Source organism: Grammomys surdaster, unplaced genomic scaffold, assembly GCF_004785775.1.
Source record: "Grammomys surdaster isolate TR1022 unplaced genomic scaffold, NIH_TR_1.0 126121, whole genome shotgun sequence".
NCBI classification, from domain to species: Eukaryota; Metazoa; Chordata; class Mammalia; order Rodentia; family Muridae; genus Grammomys; species Grammomys surdaster.
The window spans coordinates 4,930,557-4,952,717 of NW_021620929.1; the positions used below are offsets into that span (position 1 = coordinate 4,930,557).

Genomic DNA, 22,161 nt, shown 5'->3' on the forward strand with positions numbered 1-22,161 from the left:
ACGTTCTTTTTGCCCATGCCCCCTAAGTGATAGTGTGCTTGGCATACTATGAGCTTTTCTCATTCCTTTTTAAAGAGGGTCTTTGAGTAAATCTTTTCAAAGGCATGATATAGACCTTTGACCAGAGAGCTCAGAATACACATAACCAGCCTCCAGCATACTGAACTCTCAGAAACAAACTGCTAAATCAAATGCTTTGGCTTCAGCTACCAGAAGATTCTGGACGTGTTTAGTAGTCCTCTATCCCAATACCAAGAAAGAAATGCTGGGCTTGTGTTTTCTGTACCACCTCCCCACCCCCACCCCCCGGCTCCTACACACACACACTATGTGCTTTAGAACTTTGATGTCTCTGGGTTGTTATTTTGGAAAGAAGTAGCAATCTAGGGATGGAGGCAGGATGTTTCAATGGGTAAAGACACTTGCCACCAAGCCCGATGACCCAAGTTCAGTCCCCCAAAGCCCATGTAGTTGAAGGCAAGATCAGACTTTCTGAGGTTGTCCTCTGACCTCCACACACCCCCTCCCTAGAATAAATAAACAAGTGTAAAAGAAAAGACATCTGTCTGAACAAATGAGGCACCTGCTCATTTTGTTTGGGGACCCAGTGTTTACATGAAACAACAGGACTGACTGTGAGCTGTTAATTGGGCTTTTTGTGAATCCTCTGATGCTCAGCTCCACAGAGCTGTACTAGAGGGAAGGTGGAGTCACTGTTGTACTTACCTCTTACCCGACACCTCCCCCCTTCAGGCAGAGCACCTCCATAGATTCAATAACTGCGCATCTTGAGCCTGGGCCTTTGACTAGAGAGGATAGTTGGGATACAGGTCCTGTTCCGCTGATGTGCGGTTGGAATGAAAAGACACCATCTCCATTATAATAAACATCTTCTGAGCAAGCACACTTAGGCATAAATATTTTAATCTTTGATCCATTTCATATGTGCTAAAGTAAGCTAGGAAACACACCCACAGAGATGCTTACATTACATCTCAGTTTTCCCTCTTATGAATAAACAAATAGGTGTCAATTTGTGCCTCCCATGGAAAATAACTTAAACATCACACAATTAATAATGGATTCGACCTCTCTGATTTTGCCTTCAATGATCAGGGTCCTCTTATCCACACCATTTTGTGACCTGGGCTTCAGGACTCTGATGTCACGTAGAATTGCATAATTTTATAAATCATTTTAGCTCTCCTCTCAGACTTTTAATTTTCTTTCTACCATTCTGTAGTGGGGTCCCCCACACACATACACACACCTCTTTTTTCTATAACTTTCTCTTTTTTCTTGAAGATTCTATTTTCTCCCGTGGGGGAGAAAAATCTGTACATTTAGAATCTCCTCTTTGGAAGAATGGAAACACTTCACAAATCCATCCACTTGCAGTGTGCTATAATTGCAAGTACCTCTCCGAGATGCACGAACATGGACAGATTCACCACAAATCGCCATCTTGCCACCTCATTCCTGTCTGATGATTTAGATAATTTTCTACTTGGACGGATGGTGCAGAGTTTTTGCTTTTTGTTTTCTTTTTCCCCCGAATTCAGCATGTTCGTTGAAAAAAAATTTTTGGAGCTCAAAGCCAGCCTCGCTGAGTTTCTGCTTGGTAAGGTTTGGTGGCCTTGACGTGGAACAGAGGTTGTTGATTCATCGGCCTTTAAACTGATGATAAATCTGGAAGCTGGACAGCAAGACTAGACTGTCCTAATAGACCCAGTGTCCATAAAGTGGCTGCCCCAGTACAGATCCAAAAAATCAGCAAAATTGTGTAAAGAACAGCTCCAAAAAAATGAGAGACTAAAGAGGCAGGAAGCCCAAGTACTCTAGCACTAGCCAGGACTTGGAACACCAGGTGTAGAGCTGGTCCATATCACGGGTGCTTCTGCTTTCTGAGACTTGTGTCTTGGTTGCTTCAATTCTGGACATTATTTATTTTAAGCCTTGAACCACGGTGACTTGTCTATCTGGGTGATACAGTTTCATAATGTTGCATAGTACCTGACACCATGCAGGAGCTCACGTGCGTTCATAGCCCTACATCCGTATACTTTTGCAATGATACTAATGTGTTAGTTTCAACTCTATCTTCCTTTGATAAAAAATAAAATAAAATAAAATAAAATAAAGCCCTCTGTGAGAGTTACCAAATGAGAGTTTGACTGTGTTTTGTGGAGATCTGATTTGGGATTTATTAATGGAAATTACAAATGACAATACCAGCTGTTGGAAGTGGCTCACCTGAAAAGGCTCAGTTTTTCATTTCCCATGAGTTTCCATGGAGAGACTTAAGGACAGCCACTTTCAGCCTATCCCCAACTGTGGTGTCCTCTGCAGAGGACAGTAGATTGCTGCTTGCTGCTTGTCATTTTCTGTACAAGATTCTTTTCTGTCCATTGCCATTTGGGGAATGAAATGAATTATATATAGTATAAGTTTGGGTATGGTTATTATAAATACCCCGATTTGCTACTTATCAAATAAATATATTTTTGACTCAGAAGGAAAAAAAAATAAATGATGTCTGTATATTACTTCTCAACTGAAATCCCTCAGTCCTTAACTGGAATGTGTATTAGTCAAGGCATCTTTGAGAAAGGCATTAGTTTCTTACACTTAGGACAGGAAAGGGGAAATTAAAAAGGAATCCTAAAATAGGTGCATTTAATTCTCCCCAATTTAAATGTAAGTGGTGCATCTTTTAGGCAATAATGATATGCCTTTTAGTCCTCCATCACAAATACTCCCGTCGGTGGATTGCCTTAATGTCGATGATGGTTAGTGCAGTTTGAGGAAATCTGTATTTATTCAGAAAATGTTCCCATAGAATGACCTACCAGATGGGCCACGTAACAATGCATGGAGACATCAAACCACCACAGACATTTGGTGCTTAGAATAATAAAAAGACTATAAAATTAGATTAGTTGAGTCTAATTTGGAATTGGTATATTCCCTACGCACCCTCACCGCTCTTGGGCAGATAAAGCCTTGAGATTTAGCGCTGTGTCAAAGCAAAGACTGTAACTTCCAGTAAAAGGGAGCCGAGGGAGAGGGGGGAAAAAGCATTCTGGGAGGTCGCGGAGGGCAGAGCAGTGACCTCCAATGATTTACAGGCCTTTAGCTTAATGAAATTGTTTCAGTGACATGACAGTAAGAGCTCGTAATGGATTGGATGCCCTAATGTAATGAAATTACTCCCTTCTGCCTAAAAAAAAAAAAAAATGCGCAATTAATATTTACTGAGACCTGACAGCCTTTGGTGCGCTCGCTCGCCTGTGTAGTTCCCTCAGACAGTCAGAGAGAAGAGACAGAGCAGCGTGGCAGACAGGCTGGCTCTGCAGGAGCTCCTGGCAGGGACAAGCAGAGCCTGCAAGGGGTGGAGGGACAGGCGCTTGGTGGCCAGGGAGCCGGCTAGCCGCCCAGCCCCTCGCCGATGCCCCAGCTCAGCCTTCATGCTCTCCCTTGCTTTCCCACAGGCAACTGGACAATAACCACATCAGCTGCATTGAAGATGGAGCCTTCCGAGCGCTGCGCGATTTGGAGATCCTGTGAGTTGATTTTGCGATTGCTGCCTTGTGTGTGAGAGAGAGAGTGTGTGCGTTGTGCGGAGAGAAGAGAGGGGGAGTATGTGTGCAGGGGGTCCTTGTGGGTGCGTTTCTGGATCTTCTGCTGCAATGCTATTAAAATCGGGCACCGGGAGATCCCTCCGGCTTACCTTGCCCAAAGTGTTTGCAGGCTGCAAAGTGTGATTTCTCACCTGCCACAAACTGGGGTTCCTCAGTCAGCCGTTTCTCCCATGCTCCTGCCGTATTTGGTGGAGCAGATGGCCAGAATAGCCCCCCAGCATCTGTCTGTGTATTCAGGGAGCGGCTATTTGAGTGTGGGCATATAGGGAGGCAGGTTACAGGTCTGTGGCCAGTGACAGAGGGGTTATCACCAGAAGGTGAGTCAGAATCAGCCAGAAGCAGGGAGGGACCTTGGCACAGGACAAGGAGGGAATGAGAGACAGCCCGTTAAGGTCTAGCATTGCTACTGCTCCTGGGATCCTATCTTGGGCTTAAATTCAAACTTTAAATAGTAACCTTAAAGTGGAGGGGATGGAAAGATGAGAGGAGACACTCCTTCCTTATAATTCCACCATATATACCTTGTGTAGAAACAGACACACACATACACACACGCACATGCACACACAACACTGTCCTCCCGTGTCTTGGATTTTCACTTGCTCTAACTAAAGGAACCTGCTTTCTAGAGAAAAGTCACTGAGGGGGTCCTGTTAGGGGTCATCCAACTAAAGTTGGTTTGTGTTAGAAAACAGTTTGATTGTTCTCCCCAGCAGGTAGGTTGCTCACTGCCCTTGGTGTGAGGAAGCCTGGAGAGGAAGCAGTAAGGTGTAGTAGAACTTAGGTCAGGGGTTATGCTAGTCAGGGACAGGGACTGATGCTAATTAGCCGTATGACCTTGGGCAAGTCTCTTTGGCTCTGGGAAGCCTCCGTTTTCTCTTTTGTAAGATAAAGGAGTTGGTTGCTTTAACTTGGGAGTGACTCGTGCTCTCCAAAAGCTGCAAAAATAATTTCATTGGAACAGTCTAGCTTCAGAATGATAAGAGGATAGGTTGGGTTGGGTTGGGTTGAGCATCCTTGGGAAATAAAAAAAAAATTACAAAATTACATAGTCAAAGGTTTCCTGTGTCTGTTTTCAGTATAAGAATGAATGCCAGATAAATGAATGAACGTATTAAAACATCCCTTTGTGCATAAAGGGAGGTGTACACATTCTTCCGTTGCGTCCCTTTTCACCTGGAAGAGGCCAGCAGTGGGTTAGAAAGATCCCCTCCACCTTGCTAGGGAGGAAGGTGATCCTAGGAGGAATCACGGGAAATATAAGGGATGCTGATGCTGCAAGCTACTTGAAATCGGTTGCAAGCTGAGGATTCCTGGCATAGAAAAGACAAGACCCAGACAGGAGAGGTCAGATTGTCAGTCCCAAGATGGATGGTCTCTCCTCACCCAAACTCTGACCCCGGAACCAGCAACAATTGCATGTCTGTGGGAGAGTGTGTCAGCCCAACCCAGGACTTCTCTTCCTGGGAAACTAGACTTGAGAAGGGAGGAGTGATTCCCCCTGCCTTTAGGAAAAGCATGAAAGGTCGGTTAGAAACCTTTTTGCTCCTTGCCAGAGAAAACGAGAAATATGAGAAAATTCCTTGGGAAGAACTGAGGACATGGAAGTCACAGCTGCCTCAAAACAGCTGTGGTGACCTGTCAGCCCCTTGGTTAGTTCTCTGCAGCAAGTGGTGTCTGAGGGAGTCTCTAGGAGAAAAGGAACGTTAAGGATAGACGCATATGGATGGGAACTAGGAAGCCGTGGACTTGGGTCAAGCTCTGTGACCTCTCTGGGTGTCCCTCACCTTTGAGACGGGACCACACAGAAGGGACTCTAAATATTGCCTTTCCCACATCTATTTCTCTCTACCCTGTCTTCATCCTGATCAAACTCCTACCCAGGACATATTTAGACAACTCTTCTCTTCTCAGCTATTTGCTAGGGGAGGGGGGTGGAAACCCATGATACCTAAATATATCAGGTGTGGCTGAGTTAAAACCCAGAAACCCATGACCAACATAATAATACTAATGATAAAAACTAATCCAGCTCCTCATTCCTCATGACTGCAGAAGGCCTGCAGGACCTGATTAGTTTATCTTCTCAATCCCAAACAAAGCCAGATCAATAGCTTTGTTTTAAGGATGTTCATTTGGCTTCACATGGCTAAGCACTTAAAATTAATCATAATCAGTTATTCCCATGTTTTGGTTTTTTTTTTAATTTCCAGCAGAGGCATGGGGCTTTGAAAACATCCATCTTAATGGTGAACCATTCCAAAATTGGCTGGAGTTGACATCTCCATTTAAGGAGCCTCCCCTCCCCAACCCAGACCTAGCAAGCGTCATCTACAGATTGACATTTTATAACACATCTCTGTGACCAAATATTAGACACCATCAGAAATCTTGTCAATGAAACAATGAACAGTAACTAAGTGCAGGCGTTATACGTTCATAATTTTTTCAGATATAAAGAAGATTCTCAAAATACACTAGCCCTAAAGAGGTTAATGTTAGGATCCTGGAAAAAAAAATAGCTTGCACATTAAGAAGAGTATCGTAGTTTGGATGTGTTGACATTACACAGTGTGTGATAGGAAATCAGGACATGCTTATCTCTCAGAAAGTTCTAGAGATTCTCTAAAGACAACATCTGTGAAGTTAACCACTAGGAATATTTCACACTCGGTAATGCACTTTCCCCCTTCCTGTGGGAGGAAATACCATCAGTTTTCTTTGCATTGAAAAGTTGGTTTTATTCATCACATTGAACGTGAACTCAGAAAGTGAATCCGAGCAGGGACTGACCACAGCGAGGAGACCGAGGTCTGGGGCCAGAATGGGAGGGGGTAAGAGGTCCCACCTTCCTGTCCATGCTGGCTGTGTCCCGTGGGGAATGTTCAGCTCAGGGTGCAGTAAATGAACAAGGAAAGACGATGCCACCCTGTGCTTTCCAGTCAACAGAGAGGGGAGTAAGGAGGAAGTGTAGGTAAAACATTCTAAGGCTGGCACCTCATCACAGGGGAGGAAGAATGGCAAAGTGGCCCCGGGCTGGCATTTCATCATGCCCCCCCCACCATGGCCAATGTGCCCGCCACCATAGCACTCCCTCAAGTTACCTATTTGCTTGCTTTCAGCTTTCCCTCCAAGAAGCTACCGTTCCTCTTATACTCTTACACTCTCCTCTTACACTAGTCCCCCTCAGAGAAGCCAACTAACCGCTGAGCAATAAGCAGCCCAGCCTCTGTGACCACTGTACCAAGCTGCCTCAGCAGCCTTGTTGCCAAGGCTGGAGATGTTAGAGGCCCCTGAAGCGTGGCCATTGTGTGCCCGCAGGGTGGTGTGAAGTGTTCTCCAAGGGCTGAGCCAAGGCAAGCTGTCAGTGCCTCTTGTCAGAGCTTCCCACAGGCATGCAAAGTTGTCCTTGACACTCCCTTTGCCCAGCTAGCAGACCCCTCAAAGTGTGAGGCCTTCTCATAGTACAAGGTCCTTCTAAGTGTTAGGAATATCAAACGTGCAGGGGAAAGTAAAGAATCTTTTATTCACCTTACTAACACTGTAATTCCAGGGACGATTTGGTCTCGCTGTCGTCTCTAGCACACAACAGTTTAGGAGCTTTGTGTTCCACAAACTCACACACACACACACACACACACACACACACATATACACTACAGATTTTATTCCATGGCATGTAAAGGTCTTAATTGGGAATCACAGGCTTCCATGAGGTTGACCTCCCCTTGTTATTCCACCGACGACCCTTGCACCGCCACCTGACCTGCACATCTTCATCTTGCAATTCATAAACTCTTTTCACCATGGAAGTTGTGTGGTGCAGCAGCCATGCGTGCTGATGCTGCATTCTGAGTTTCCTGTGGTCAGTATGCTGTGAGCTAGGCTTCCAGCCCTGGCAGCTAAGTTGAAAACGGTCCAGGCACTTCTCAGAGAGACCAGGCCTCTACCGCAAGACTGCATCCCTTTGTGAATGAAAAACAACAGAGACTTTAATTTGTACTTTAAAAATTGAGAGGACAGACATATGAAACAGAGTGAGACGGGGGAGTGGCTCAGATGGTGAAATGCTTGTTTTTCAGCATGAGGACTTGAGTTTGATCCCCACAGCTCTGGCTTTAAAAAAAAACTGGGCCTTGAGGCATTTACTTGTAATCCCAGCCTTGGAGGAGACAGAGTCAGGTGCATCCCTGGGGCTTGCTGGCCAGCCAGCCTCGCCTACTTGGAGTGTCCAAGCCAGTCAGAGACCCCATCTCAAAAACAAGGTGACTGTTGCTTGTGAAACAACACTCAAAGTTGTCATCTGATCTCCACCTGTGTGTACACAGGTACAGCCACACATACACTAAGAATCCTGGTTAATAAGATATGTAGGGTTTTATTTTTTTCTGTAGCTTATAAGAGATAAAAAGATATTTTCAGGTATTAGCTTCAGAGTAAATGTAGCAAGTTGGAATTCCAGTAGATAATTATCCAAAAAAAAAATCAAGACTACAGATGTCAGGAAAACAGACCTAGGTACCAGCCCAATAATATAGAGATACCGTGGGTGTATACCTAATCAGGGTTTACAGGTCTAAAGGTCTTGTTTCTACTTATGTTACTTGCCAATTTGGGAAATTCAGTGACTTCACTGTAGCCCATTCCTGGCAGGACCTTTAGGGGTCTCCAGAATGACCAACTACTGCTCAGGTAATGTATAGAGAAAATGACTGAGTCTGGGGAAAGAGCCATACTGTCTGCACCCTGTGTACCCCTGTCACTTAGTCTTGGTGTCCCCAAGTTGAAGTCTGACCTCCACTTCAACTGAGCTGCCTCTGCTCTAGTTAACAGTAAATTGTCATTAGTAGAGAGATTGGAACCCAGAAGTCTTGGCTCCTTGGTCTGTGCTCTTGGCCTTCTTTGGGCGTTGTGTGTCATACAGCTGCTGTTCAAAGCAGACCTCTGACAAGGTTGGGGATCTAAACACAGCTTGCCTTTTCAAGATCCACCTACCATTACAGTCTGGTAATGTGAAGATAGTTGGGGAAGGGCAAACGTGTCCGTGACAGAGTCTAAGGCCAGACCACCTTTCTGTTCACTTTCAAACTAGACATTGCAGACTAAACGACAAACCATATTGAATAGGCAAATAAGACTTTTTTTTATTCTGTAAATATATATACATATATGTGTGTATATCTACACACACAAATGAGTAACATTTCACATTTAAAAATTGGGATCACCTACGTAAACATTGACATTTCCAGCATCTCTCAAAAATCCAGACACGGCTGGCAACCCTGAGCCCATGGTTCTGCACTGCAGTGGTCATCCATGACCACGGAGCCTCTGTCTGCTTACATTCTGCTCCGCCATCCACTTGGTCTCCTTTATGTTCACTGCCAACCCAGGCAACCCTGAGGTGTGAATACACTGCATCAGCAGAGTGCCAGGTGACATGCTGCGGGCCAGAGCTTGCCAGAATTTTTGAATGGCCATACGCAGAGAGACCTGAGCGACATAGAGTCTAGGACTCCCCAAACTGAGCAAGGACACCCCAAGAACAGCCAGGAATGCCTCATGACTCATATCCTGTGGGGTTCCTCTCAAGAGTTAAGCTGGCCTCTAAATTCCCTTTGGTTTTAAAGCAGTAGCAATTGAGTAACATGACTCAATGTTCACCAGACTCCTAGTAGTTGTAATTCAGCCACATCCAGGCCGCTGTGGCATGGCCAGACGTGATACCCACACATAGACAGAGAAGGGTAAATGGGAAGTTTTTTGTTTTAGTTTTTTTTTTCTGTTGCAAGAGGAAGATGGCAAAATGAATTGATAATAGTCTTGATGCTCTTCCAGCCTGTGGCAATGTCCTAGCTAAGGGATGTCCTATGAGGCACTGATGTTGGGGTGGTCAAGGACAGTCCAGTTCAGAAGAGTCAGAGTCCAGTGCAAATGGAAATCTGACCTCCACTTCAACTGAGCTGCCTCTGCTCCAGTTAACAATAATAATGTCATAATAAAACATTACATAGCATGGTGGTGTAATATGTGAGTTGATAGGGATATTGTTATTTCCTCTGTGTGTGAGTATCCACCACTTTTGAGCATCTGCCTTCCTTTTCAAGCATGTTTTAGACAGCAAGCTAAGACTTTAAGGTGTGGCCTTTTACTTAAGTGTATGCCATAACTTTATAGGATAGATTATATTATTTCAGCTCAACCAGAGAGGTGACTGAGAAATCAGAGAGTCTGAATTAAGTTCTCCAAAGTGACACTCGTCAAGGGAATTCTTATTCTAGTGTTCAGCTTCATTTCTGCACGAAACCTAACCCTTAACTACTCTACACTACTCAACTACTCTGCTATAGTAACATAACTAAAAATTATTAATGGTACACTATAATGCCTAAACTATAGGAAGAAGAAAATGCACCAGTGTGGCCAGTGGCCATTCTCATTGTGTAGAATAGTGCAGGAACCATGGTTTCTCTCTTTGAAAATCTGGTTGATAGGGTTGTTAGATCTACATTTAAACCCAGCTTAATCACCATCACATATGGATCGACAGAACTGCCCCATGGATGAGCATGGGCCTTGGAAGTATTCTCAACAAGCTAGAAGCCAGTCCACTGTCACCAAACTAGATAAAAGCGGTTCAATCCTCACTGGACAGTGAGAGCATCCATACATATCCCTTAGAGCTATTGTGTAGATTAAAGGAGAGGTCACTAGCGTGTGCCTAACAAAAGCGAATGGAGACTGAGGAAAACTGAAGTTGATGGACACTTGGTTCTGCTTCGCTGCTACGCATAGTAGGTAGTCAGCTAAAGTACAAGGCGCCCAGTCAGGATGAAATTAATAAACTAAACAGAGACCCACCACACCACAATTCCTCTACAGAATGCTGTTGTATTCTGGACCAGAACAAAATTAAGGCATGGCTGTCCTCATATGTTAAAGGTGAACAAGGTTTTTGACAGAAACTGCCCTTTCTCACGTTACCTGTGATTTTATAGTTCTCCAGCTAAATGGTATCTCCCCCCTACCCAGTCCTCTCTTACTTTTAATACTGAACAAAATCCGAGCCACTGAGAAGGTTGGTGTATTCTAATAGATGAGATGCATTTTCATTTATTTACAAAATGCTTCAGCTGGGTTCCTCTGGGGGCTGCGCATTTGTTTTAACAGTCCTGGAGTTGGTGTTTACTCATGACACAGTTTTGAATTTAGAACTGTCATTGCTTAATGAAACTCTTAAAATATCCCCGAATATGAGTTTTTTGACACTGTGCCACAAATTATGATGTGCCCCAGACTATCAGGATTAAATTGCATTTTGTGAATTCTATCCAGCCTTCAGCCTACTAAGACAGGCCCTGGCTTCTCTCTGAGCACTCCTGTGCTAGGAGAACACATTCCCTCTTCCAGAGTCCCTCAGTCTCTACGTTTGATGGTGGTCCTATGTTTAAAATAACTAGGTTTTAAGAATGCCAGCTTCAGAAAAGGTAAAAAGTAATTGGAGGTCTAAAATAATTTTTACATTAAAAAAATTTTTACATTTTTAACCAACATTTTCTTAGTCTTTAAAGAATCTGCAATCTGAGGTACCTTATGATTTCATTTCCCTCTTAAGTGAAAGCTGGTTATTTGAAAATGCACTGGTGTGTATTCCTAGGCAAAGACAATGTACTGAGATAGCTGAGTTGTTCTTTACGAACAAAGGGTTTTGAAGCAAATCCTCCTATTGATGCCATGGGTTTTTGGTGACTGGTGCTCCTGTGTAAGGTTCGGGATTCTTACTGAGTTTTGCACTGTTGTTGTTTCTACTGTTTAAAAACGAATAGAGCTAGGCATTCTGGTGTACACATGTAATCTCAGAACTCAGGAAGGTGAGACAAGATCAGGAGTTCAAATCCATCCTGGGCTCCATGGTGAGTGCCAGCCAACTTGAGCCGCTTAAAACAACCCTGTCTCAAAAAGAAAATTGGAATCCAATCCCAACATTTAGAATTCATGTGATTTTTATATAGAATGATATATTTCCCGCCTTCATTGACTGTCTGAAGGCATGAGAACACCGGGCACATGCATGGCTGTAATCATGCCCAGCAGCTCCATCCACTAGACCTACCTGTGAAGGAGATACTACAACATCTGTGGGATCTGTGTGATCGCTACAAGTCAGGCGTGACTCTTGAGCACATGCACATGAGAATGAGCTATTTCACCACATCTCACTTCAACTAATGGAAATTCAAATATCCACAATTAGCACCTAATGGGACAGTGCCTGTTGAGGGCTAACTGGAAGTCTGTGTGCACTGGACCGGTCCTATGCACTGTTCCAGAGTTCTTTCCAGGCTGGAGTCTCCGAACCTCCCTTGCCGTTATTGTATCTTAAACAGCATTTTCTAATAGCAAATCCATTGCTCTATCGTCCTCTTCACCCTGGCCTTCCTCTACCTTAATTTAAACATCTAGATCTTACACCCTCAAAAGAACCATTTTCAAAAATCCTGGATTATAATTATTATAGTTGCACTCCACTGAAGTCAGACCTCTGTGAGAATTAGCTCTGATGGCCAGTGTTCCCTTCTCTCAGTCTTGTGAATGACTTCTGTTTGCTGGATATTCATCTGAGTGGCAAACTCACTTCCTTGTCTGGCCTCATCTGTCTCCAACCATGAGCAGGAAACACAGGGTCCAGTTAGGGAAAGAAGCCTGTTGGCGCCACAGAACCAGAAGCAGGTATCTGCATAAAGAGAGAAAGAAAGGAAGCCTTGTTGGTAACTGTTGTCACATGCCAAGTTCTGGGGACTGAAAGTGACTTGTAGAGTCTGGTCAGGTGTCCTACCCGTGTGCACAGCTGGGAATCCAGGGTACTTTATAGATGTGTTTTGAAAGCTGTTCACAAGCTAGCAATAGCATTTTACAGTCAGCACCCACCCACCTGGAATTAGTGAAATTAAGGGCTAGAAAGACCCTGGAGGGTGGGAGCTCTCTTCATTTTAAAAGGAAAAAAGAAATCCCCCTGGAAAGGTTAAGTGAAGTGTTTGTAGCTACAGAAAAAAATCATGGCAGAACCAGGCCACAAAACAGTCCTTTTGGCTCCTTATCCAATGCTTTTTTTTTTTTTTTTTGTGGCCGTCTGCTTCTCTGTATTACCAGACAGGAAACAAAAATTAGTGAAGCCAGACTCTGTGTCCTGTCTGTAGCATCATCCCTTGATCCCTGGGCTTGCCGGAGGGAACATTTTGCATTCCGCACGAGGACAACACCCAGCCTTCCTAGGCCCTTCCAAGCATATGGCCACTGCCTAGGAAAGGGCCACCCCAGTGTCTGCCTAGTTAGAGGGTAGCCTGGGAGGGAATCCAGGTCATGTTCCTCAGCTAACACTGGAGATTGGAGGCTTGATAGGTAAATCCTAGAGCCTCCCCACCCCCACTTGTTTTTATGAGCCCAGATAAGCCAAGGTATGAATGGTACTCAGCTCTCCAACAAAGTCCCTCCCAACTACAAATATCAGAGATCTCTGTGGGTCTCAGCCTGAGAACAAAGCCACAAGCCCACTGTGTAGTTTCTCTGAAGTGGCTCCATTACAAACTGTATGCAGGCAGTGACTCAGTGTGCAGCCATAGATCTGATGAGTGGAATTCTTAGACAGACAGGGATGGACCTGCCAGGAGGAGCAGTCTTCCCCCAAGATCAGAAACTCGGAGATGTTTGTCACCAAGTAATAACCATGGAGTAGAAGACACTATTGTATCAGGCTGGGTTGTTTAAAGACAGGGAATCTAAGTAGTAGGTTTGCAGGGGCTGTGTCTCTGGGGACAGCTGCCCTTCAGGGGATGACATGCAGAGGAAAATTTTAACCACGGCTCCTGTGTACCATCAAGAGAGTTATTCTTAATATGTGTATACACTTGTGTATATGTGTGTGTATGTGAGTGTGTGTGTGTGTGTGTGTATCCTAATTCAGATTGTTCATTGTTTAAGTCAGAGAATAAAAGCTGGCCCCTGTAAACCAAATCTACTTCCCAGGTATTTGGTTCATTTATGGATTTTTTTTTCTATAGGTGAGTGGTGCCAATCTTAAAAAAAAATGCAAAAGATTTCCTATGAAAATCCTGCAGGATTCACATTTCTGTTTAAAGAATAAAAGGAAATCCTGGAACCACTGTGCCCTAGCTTAGCACAGGTTCTGGAAATTCGAAGTGACAATCCATTTAGGAAGGCTGCATTTACTGCAGTCCCTGTGCAGCCCACTCGTGTAGATAATTGAGTTGTCCCCTGGATTAGCACAGAAGGCTGTTCGATTTGGACATTTATTTGTATCAAAAGATGCCCCGAACACCACCCTTTAAACAAACCACCCATTTGGTAAATGTTTACTGAATCTTCCCATGTGCCAAACATACAACCAGGCCCTGCTTATATAATGAAGCACAAAACAGTTTTTCTAAGGCCAGAAAGATGGCTCAGTGGTTAAGAGCACTGGCTGCTCTTCCAGAGGACCCAGGTTCAATTTCCAGTACCCACATAAAAGTGGCATCTGTAACGCTGGTTCTAGGAGGTCTGGTACCATCTTCTGTCCTCTGTGGACACCAGGAGTATACACAATGAACATATATACATTGCAGGAAAGATATTGATATGCATAAAATAAAAGTAAGTAAATCTTTAAAAAAAAAAGCAGATACAGTCTTGCTGTCTTTAGCAAGATGGTGTGCCATCCAGTTATTGACTACTTAATCACTACCCTCCTTCCTTTCTTACTAGGTGAGACACCAAGTATAGCTGAGATTGTTTAAATGTATCTATTTCTTCTCTTCTTGATTCCAAACTCATCTGACCAGGAATAGAAGTTGGAGGGCTATTGCAGATACCTTGGCATAGTGGCAATTGCCTGACTCCTGCATAGGGCCGTTTTGCAGCCCAAATTTCATCCTATAGACAACAAGAGGGAATAGGAAGTCCACCACTTTCTTGGTCACATTACATCCTATGGCATATCGTTCTCAGTTAACCAAGTTGTAAAGCAGTTGGACCATTCTGAACCACAGCTAGTACCCGTGAATGAGTTCTTCAGCATGCCCTCACCAAAGACACCAGGGCATGATAAATACTTACACAAGCAGGTGCCGGGCTGAGCAAATGGCAGCGTGTGAGGGCTTGCCTCTCTCTCTTCTACTCTTCCCTCTCTACACTTTTCAAAGCATCTTCCCTTTTCCTCTCTTAACTTGGAGGCTCTGCTGAGTGGATGGAGATGAATCTCTGTCTGTTGTAATCTGAATCCATAATGAAAGAAGAACCGAAGACAAGCCCTTTTGTTAAGGAATCCTCCTCATCAAAGACCCAAATTGGCAGCTGATTGTTTTTATTTATTTCTGTAGGTTTTACACGACACCTGGAGACCATTTAAAATGTTATTTGGCGGTGAGCGCTGTGTGTTTAAAAATAACACTCACCCAGTGCCAAATCACTTTAGAGTCGGGTACAAATATTGAGACAAAAACCCCAGCTGTTATTGCTTTGGCTGCTAATTTGAGGTGTCAGATGAGAGCCCGGCTGCTATACGTCAGTGAATAAGGCCCCTTGTGAGATCATTATGTTTCCTAACAGTTGAGAGTAATGGTCCAATCAGTGCGGCATCAGTTGCTTTCATTATATGCCCACACAATGGTTATGAGCTTTAATTTAAACGGTCCACAGGGAGATCAGGGAACGTGGTATAACGTAGCACCCAGGATAGCTGAAAGCAGGTAGTGGAGGTTCAGTGGCTGCCTGTCATCCTTCTCCTACCTCATCTGACCTCAGAGACCTATTTCTTGGCCCAGTAGGAGAAAGATTGGCTTAGGTTAAGCAGCTTTTGTATTTGTGGTGTATTTGTAAATGCCCGTTCAGCGTTCAGCCAGTACAACACCAAGGGCTGTTGATGATTTTTGGTAACATTTTCACCTATTGACCAAGCCTTTTCCTTAAAAGGCATTGGGTCACAATTGCCTTCTCTTACATGTAGTCTCAACGGCTCCCCCACACTGGTATAGCTAACTTTGTAGAACAAGAGCAGTGACCCTTGTCCCTGAGTGAAGAGAGTCTAGCACAAAGCAATATGACCCATCTCTACCATGTAATGCTGACAACTACGGACCCTGATAACACACCTGGCTGTAATATAGTCTCTACAGAACGGCAGTGTTTGTACTGGACACAGTTCGCCATGGGATAACAGACAAGCATAAGGTTTGGATTTCTGGACGTTAGGAGAAAGAAATGAGAGATAGACAGTGTGTGCACAGTGCCCAGGCCATGCAGGCAGAGTATCAGCACCATTACTGCCATTGTGACTGTCTGTCATTATGGTCACCTTCACTGGCAACTCTAGGCAGTCCTACCTCAGAGCTCTAGTCTTTCCAGACAGGTTGAGCTCGGCAGCAGAAATTAGGGAGAGCGTGAGAGAACATGTAGCATCCGTTTGAGATTTTTCTCAAAGGGTTAACCACCATCTCTTCCTCCTTCCTGACTTCTAGAGTTGGCTGGAGCATCAGGACAAATTAGAACAGTACAGGGCTAAAGGAGACAGCGAATCCCACCTAATGATAAGAGAAACAGTGGAGAGAGCTTCATGCACAAAGGCTGACTACTGAGGGGTGCCTTGGGTAGCCATAGTCCAGTACAGGCTTAGTTACAGGTGTCTGTCTCAAGGTCACTGGGCCCAGTGGGCATCAGTGTGTGCTCTCTGAGAACCAAGGCTGTGGAAACAAGCCACAAACACGCTGATCGGAGTTGAGTGAGCAAAGGCTCGCTTCAAGAGTCCACTCCTCGGATCTTGAGTGTGAGGGCTTGGTGACCAGCCACACGTTCTGATTCCTGGCCCATGATGGTTGCCAGGCAAGAAGAGAAACAGCCAGTTTTGCTATAACATATGAGCCAGAGAAGAGAAGCAGCCATTTAGGAACAACCCTAAAGATGTGAGTTTCCTTCCCCTTGTCTTCCCTGAGCCAAGCAAGAGGGAGGGGAAGTGGCAGACTCCTTGCCCCGTCTCTTGAAGTTCACAGGCTGCCAGAACCCCTGCTGTGCTTCACATTCTCCTTGCCAGTAGTTTAGATGTTTCCCACAGGGTCTAGCCCCAGTGTTTACACTGAGCAGGCTCGTCAGAAAATGGTTCTGCATCCTATGAATTCAACAGAAGCACTGTTGGAGATAGTTCTGTTCTATCTTTCAGGCATGAGACATCGGCCATGTCCAGACTCACTTTAAATGAATTGGCTGCTGATTTGCCAAGGTGACCATCCAGGAAGGAGCCACCTCACTTATCTGGCCCAAGGAGTCTGGCTCTCTGGAGGGGGTGCATATCAGAGGGGTTCTCAGAACTCAGGAAAGTTGGCCCAGTGGGAGGCTGCTGTTGCATTCACCGCAGACGCCTGCTTTTGCAATTATGTGATACACGCGCGCAGATAATATTGTTGCATTAGAGCCAATTACATGGTGTTATGGACACACAACATGCAGATTACACCCAGAGCCAAGGAAGCTCAGAGTGATAAAGCGATGGCCTAATGGGAGGAGACAGAGGGAAATGTCATCCTTATTAAGGTTGCCAGGGAGGAGTTGGTGTAGCTGATCAGAGCTCCTTAGATCAGAGATGGCTATCTTGAATGACGTAAGAGAGAACTACACGTTAGCACCCAGCAGAGACCAATAAAGAACTGGGTTGGGGGTTGGGGAGGCAGCAGAAGCCACACCAGATCGCTCCAGTGGTGGTTACAGCCTCCTATTCCTAACTGGGAAAGCACCATCCTTGCCATAAAAGAGGTCTTCAGTCATCCTGTATACTGACCTGTATACTTACAGGCAGGAGAGTCTGTTCTTAGCTCCCCTCCCTGTTCAGTGAGTGTCGATTGTGAGGTTAGCCAAGTGTGATGCCACATGCCTATAATGGCAGCTACTTAGGAGACTGAGGCAGGAGCATTGCAAATTCAAGGGCAGCCTGGGCGACTTGGTGAGACCCTGTCTCAAAATTTAAACTAATAACAAAAGGCTGGGGGAGTGTTGTCTTGCATGCCTCAAACCCTGTGCTTGAGCCCCAGGAGAACAAAGAGAAGTAGACTTACCTAAGGATCCCATGGAGGGGGTCGATAAAATGGACGGCACAGGGGTCCACCCCAAGATTTCTATTCAGAAGGTCCGAGTGTGCTGAGAAGCATGGCTAACATACTTGAGTGATGTCACTGGTCTGGAGCGGTGCTCTGAGAATCACTGCTCACTGCCATTCCCTATCCAGCCCAGTGTGGATACATCTTGTATCCGTCCTGGTCCCCACACAACACTACAAGTACAGAAGCTCTCGGGTCAGTCCAGGCTGGGAGTATGGTGTGCTGGCTAGGAGTTTAACTCTCTGCCTTTGGTTCTGTGGATTACCACCATTGGGTTCCTAGAAATATTTGGGCTTCTTTTTGTTTCTAAGTACTAATGCCTTTGAGCTAATCCCCTAGTTTTCCTGAATAGCTCTGATTTACCAGGACTTATTCCTTGGCAGACACAGGATCAGAATGGCAGAGCCTGACAGTAAATATTTTAGGCTTTACACAAAAGCAGTCGCAGACAGCACAAAAATAAACAAATGAAACTTTATTGACAAAAGCAAGCTTATGGGATGGGATGTGGCCTGTTTCCTGAGTCAGGAGCTAACTGTCATACACACTGTCCCCTTGCACATTCATTGTATATGGGTGAGGCCCTGTTTTGACACAGTATCCCAGCATTTGACTTAGAAACTGCAGGACATTCATGTTTTATATGTGCCGTATGGTAGAAATAAGGAACTCGCTAATCCTTTGTGGCTTGAAAAAAATTAGTTAAATTTATTATTTATCTTTATGTCTATGGATATTTTGGCTGTATATATATCTTTGTATCCCTGCTACCTATAGCAACCAGAAGAGAGTGTCAGATTCCCCATAACTAGAGTTACAGACAGTAGTAAACCTTCATGTAGATGCTGGGAAAGCAGATGCCCCTGAAATAAAAACCTAATAGAGCCTTTCTAATGCTCACCATCACAGAGTCCACAGGCAATTGTGGCATTGGTCACATTTTATTAGACGTTTGTGGTCCAAGTATGACAAAGCCTAAGGGCCAATGGGCTAGCATTCAGGCCTCAGCATTGAAGACAGCGTTTATAATTGGGTAAGGTCATAGTAAGAGAAACGTGGAAGGGGGCGGACTTGTCACTTCAACCCGTTGACAAGGGGAGATGTTTCCGATAGGTTTCAGGTTGATGTGTCCTTTCAGAACCAAGTGTCCTTTGCAGTGGTTGAAAATGGGATCCACAGGCACCAGGGCATGCAGGCAAAACATGCATCCACATAAAAAAAGAAATTAACAGAATAAATGTAACCCTAGATTTGGGCTTGAAACCTAAAGCAAAATGCTGAATTAATGGTATTTACTTAGAGAAAAAAAACCAACTCCAGTCTTATCTGGATACTTTGGGAGAAGAACGCTTTCTCCACATAGCTTCCAAAGAACAAAGTGAAGGGGCTGAAGGTAGACCCAGCGTGACTTCTCAAGGGAATGGAGGTAAATCCATGAGGTTGACAAGGTCATTGTGGCACAGAACAGGCCAACCAACTGTGGGGAAGTAGAAACAGGGACATTGGCAGAGGGAGCCTTATGTTTTCTGCTGCTAAGGCTTATAAAACATGAGATGACAGGAGGGTGGTGCAGATTTCCAAGCTTTGGGTCCAGAGTAGATGTGAGGACAGATAAGGGCTGTACTGCAGCAGCAAGCTTGCCTAAAAGCAAAGGACAGTGGGTGAGTCAGGGAAACGAGATGGGAAGAAAGAACAGCCAGTCCAGAATTCACCAACAGCTAGTGTGCTGCCCACGCAGGACCCTCAGCCTTTCCTAGTCTCTGACTGCTCATCTCCAAAGTGGGGCTACTCATCCTGACCTCAGAATGCTAGCTGTACCCAAATGAGGCTCTGGGAAGCCATGGTGGGAAGGTCTAACCAAAAGCCACAGTAGCAATAGCGACAATCACTGGAAGTCAGTTCGGAGCCCTCCCCCACACTAAGTGCTTTATTTACCTTATTTCCAGGGATTAGTGGTTGGCTAAATAATGGTCTGCCAAAGAGCCCAACATCGTCATCTCAGAAATCTGTGGGTGTCACACTAAATAGTCAAAGGGGCCCTTGAAAATGAGACCAAATTAAAGATCTTGTGGCCAGAGAGATGTTGTAAATGTACTTTCTAGGTTCCTTAAAAGGGGGAGGAGGCAATCATAGTAAGATCCTAAAAAGTTCGAATGACCTAAGGAGGGGAGCATGGTCCGAGGAATGACTCCCCTTCAAGTTACAGTATGGAGAAAACAAACCTCCACCCCCCAGAGACTCCCAAGAAGTGCACTCTCCTGGACCCACTTTAGACTTAGGACCTCCAAACTGTAGGGGAATAAATTCAGGCCTCCGAAGTCCTGGTCATCTGTTACAGCAGCAACAGGAAGCCTGTACACATCTCATTCCTGAGATCACACTTGCTTGGAGTTAAGTCTTGACACTGCCTCTCGCTTTACTGGATAACAAGAGGACGGTGTGTGTTCTAGGCATATTCTTAACTTCTCATGAGTGCAGGGCACACACTTTGCCAATGGAGTCACCTTTCCACCCCTTGATGATCGGAGTTAAAGGGTAAGACATAGAGCCACAGCCCAGAGCCTACCTTCGTATAAGAGGCTCATGCTCAGTGAGATCACAGTTATTACTCCTGTGTTGCAAAGGAGAAAAGTAATGAGATTCTGAAAGTTATCCTCGGTGACGTAGGCTATAAACGGCAGAGCCAGACTCTAATGAGGGCTCTGCCTTTGAGGCCCATGCTCACAGGCTCTGCCCCTCTGCACTGGGGGACCTCATGCCAACTCTCGTTGAATGCCAGCTGCTTATGCAGGACCTAAGAGCCAGACAGAGCATGGTGCTCCCCCTCCCTGGGCCAAAGCTGCCAAGACCAGAAATCAAAGGAATCTGTGTTTCTTAGCAAAACAGCAACTGTGGCTTCCAGGGCAATCAGTGTGTCTAAGAGGTTAGCAACCTTCTGACATCCCTGGGCCAGCCAGACTCAGGCAGCAAATCATGAAAGTGTGAATACTGTGTTTAGTCATTTGAGCTCTGGAATAATTGCTATTATCGTAAATGTTTTATAGCTCTCATTACGGCTCGCATTTAAATATCAGTGTAGTAATACGTTAATAAGTCATTGCTGCTGGGCTACTGCTGGATTCCTGTTCCAGCTGAAGCCTGAGTGTAGCTACCCTGTGTCTGCAGCCAAGTGGTGAGGGCTGGCTGTGAACTCCACTGAGGGTAACGGACTAGGCCTGTTGAGCCTTTGCGTAATGAAAAGGATGCTCAGAGTTCTGTTCGGCAGTCATTCTGCAAACCTAGCCACAGGTGGGCAAGGTGGCTTTTCTATTTTGCCAGTAGCTGCTAAGCTCTGTTGGTAAGATCTGAACCCAGCACTCACCTGCTCCCTTCCTGGCTTTGTTCTTTATAGGCACTGCCTTGCATGTAATGCTGTCCCCTGAGTGTAGATAGAGCCTGAAATTCCGAGGTGATTGGAAAAGTGACAGCTTTGCGTCTCTCCTGGAGACTTACTCTACTGATACAGAAGAGAATGGCAACCCAGCTTAATGGGGGTGATGAATTCTTATTTAGTGTTGCCTTATTAAAATACTCTAAAGGCTTCCTGGGTGGGTGGACAGACAGACAGACAGACAGACACACACACACACACACACACAGACACACACGGTGTTAAGTGGATGTGTGCATCTCTACTGAATGCCTAACATAGTACCAGACACACAGTGCATATACAGTGAATGTCAGAGGGTCGGGGGTTGGGGGGAACAAGAACTAGACTCCTTTCCTCTATGTGTCCCCACCCCAACCTTCCTCCTGTTGGCCAAGCAAGTAATGGAGAGACCAGGGTATTTGAGGAGTGTATTTCTGTGGTAGATATGGTCACTGAAACCCTGCTTGGGACTAAGGTCACAAGGGCTGGAGAAGTAATCTGTAGGATCCCTTGGGTTGGGGCATGGGGTGACAGTGTTTGGTGTTTGGGTGAAGTACCCTTTCTCTTTGGAAGGTTGAAGTGAGGAATTGAACCCTCCAGGATAGGACTAGATTCTCTCCAGCGTGGTCATTAAATTGATGAGCTATATTTACTGAGCACATACGACATGTCCTGAGTCTGTAGTTCACAGAGAAGGCGCTTTAAGATAAAGGTATTTACCACGAGCCCACAGCTCGTGACTTCTTGACGAGCAGTGGCCCCTTCCTGAGCCAGTGAAGACCAATGGCGGAAGAGAGATCCAGTGCTTGCTCTTTGGAATGCAAAGAAAGCAGGGGTGGGGTCAGAGACAGAGAACCAGGCTTAGGCTTCCCAGGCATTGCAGCCCCTCCAGTGTGTAGCCTGAACTGAAGAAGCCTCTGCAGAGAGCTCTCCCTCACTACCACATTCCTCTGTGCTTCAGAGTGGG

At 45.2% G+C, this 22,161-nt stretch overlaps 1 protein-coding gene across 1 annotated transcript in view; it reads left to right on the forward strand.

Annotated features, from left to right (window-relative positions):
• Positions 1–22,161, forward strand: part of Slit3 (slit guidance ligand 3) — a 595,378-nt gene that overhangs the window by 429,241 nt on the left and 143,976 nt on the right. Inside the window, exon 6 of the mRNA XM_028756442.1 lies at positions 3,492–3,563. Within this exon, the coding sequence (XP_028612275.1) occupies positions 3,492–3,563 (72 nt within the window). The remainder of the gene's footprint in view (positions 1–3,491; positions 3,564–22,161) is intronic.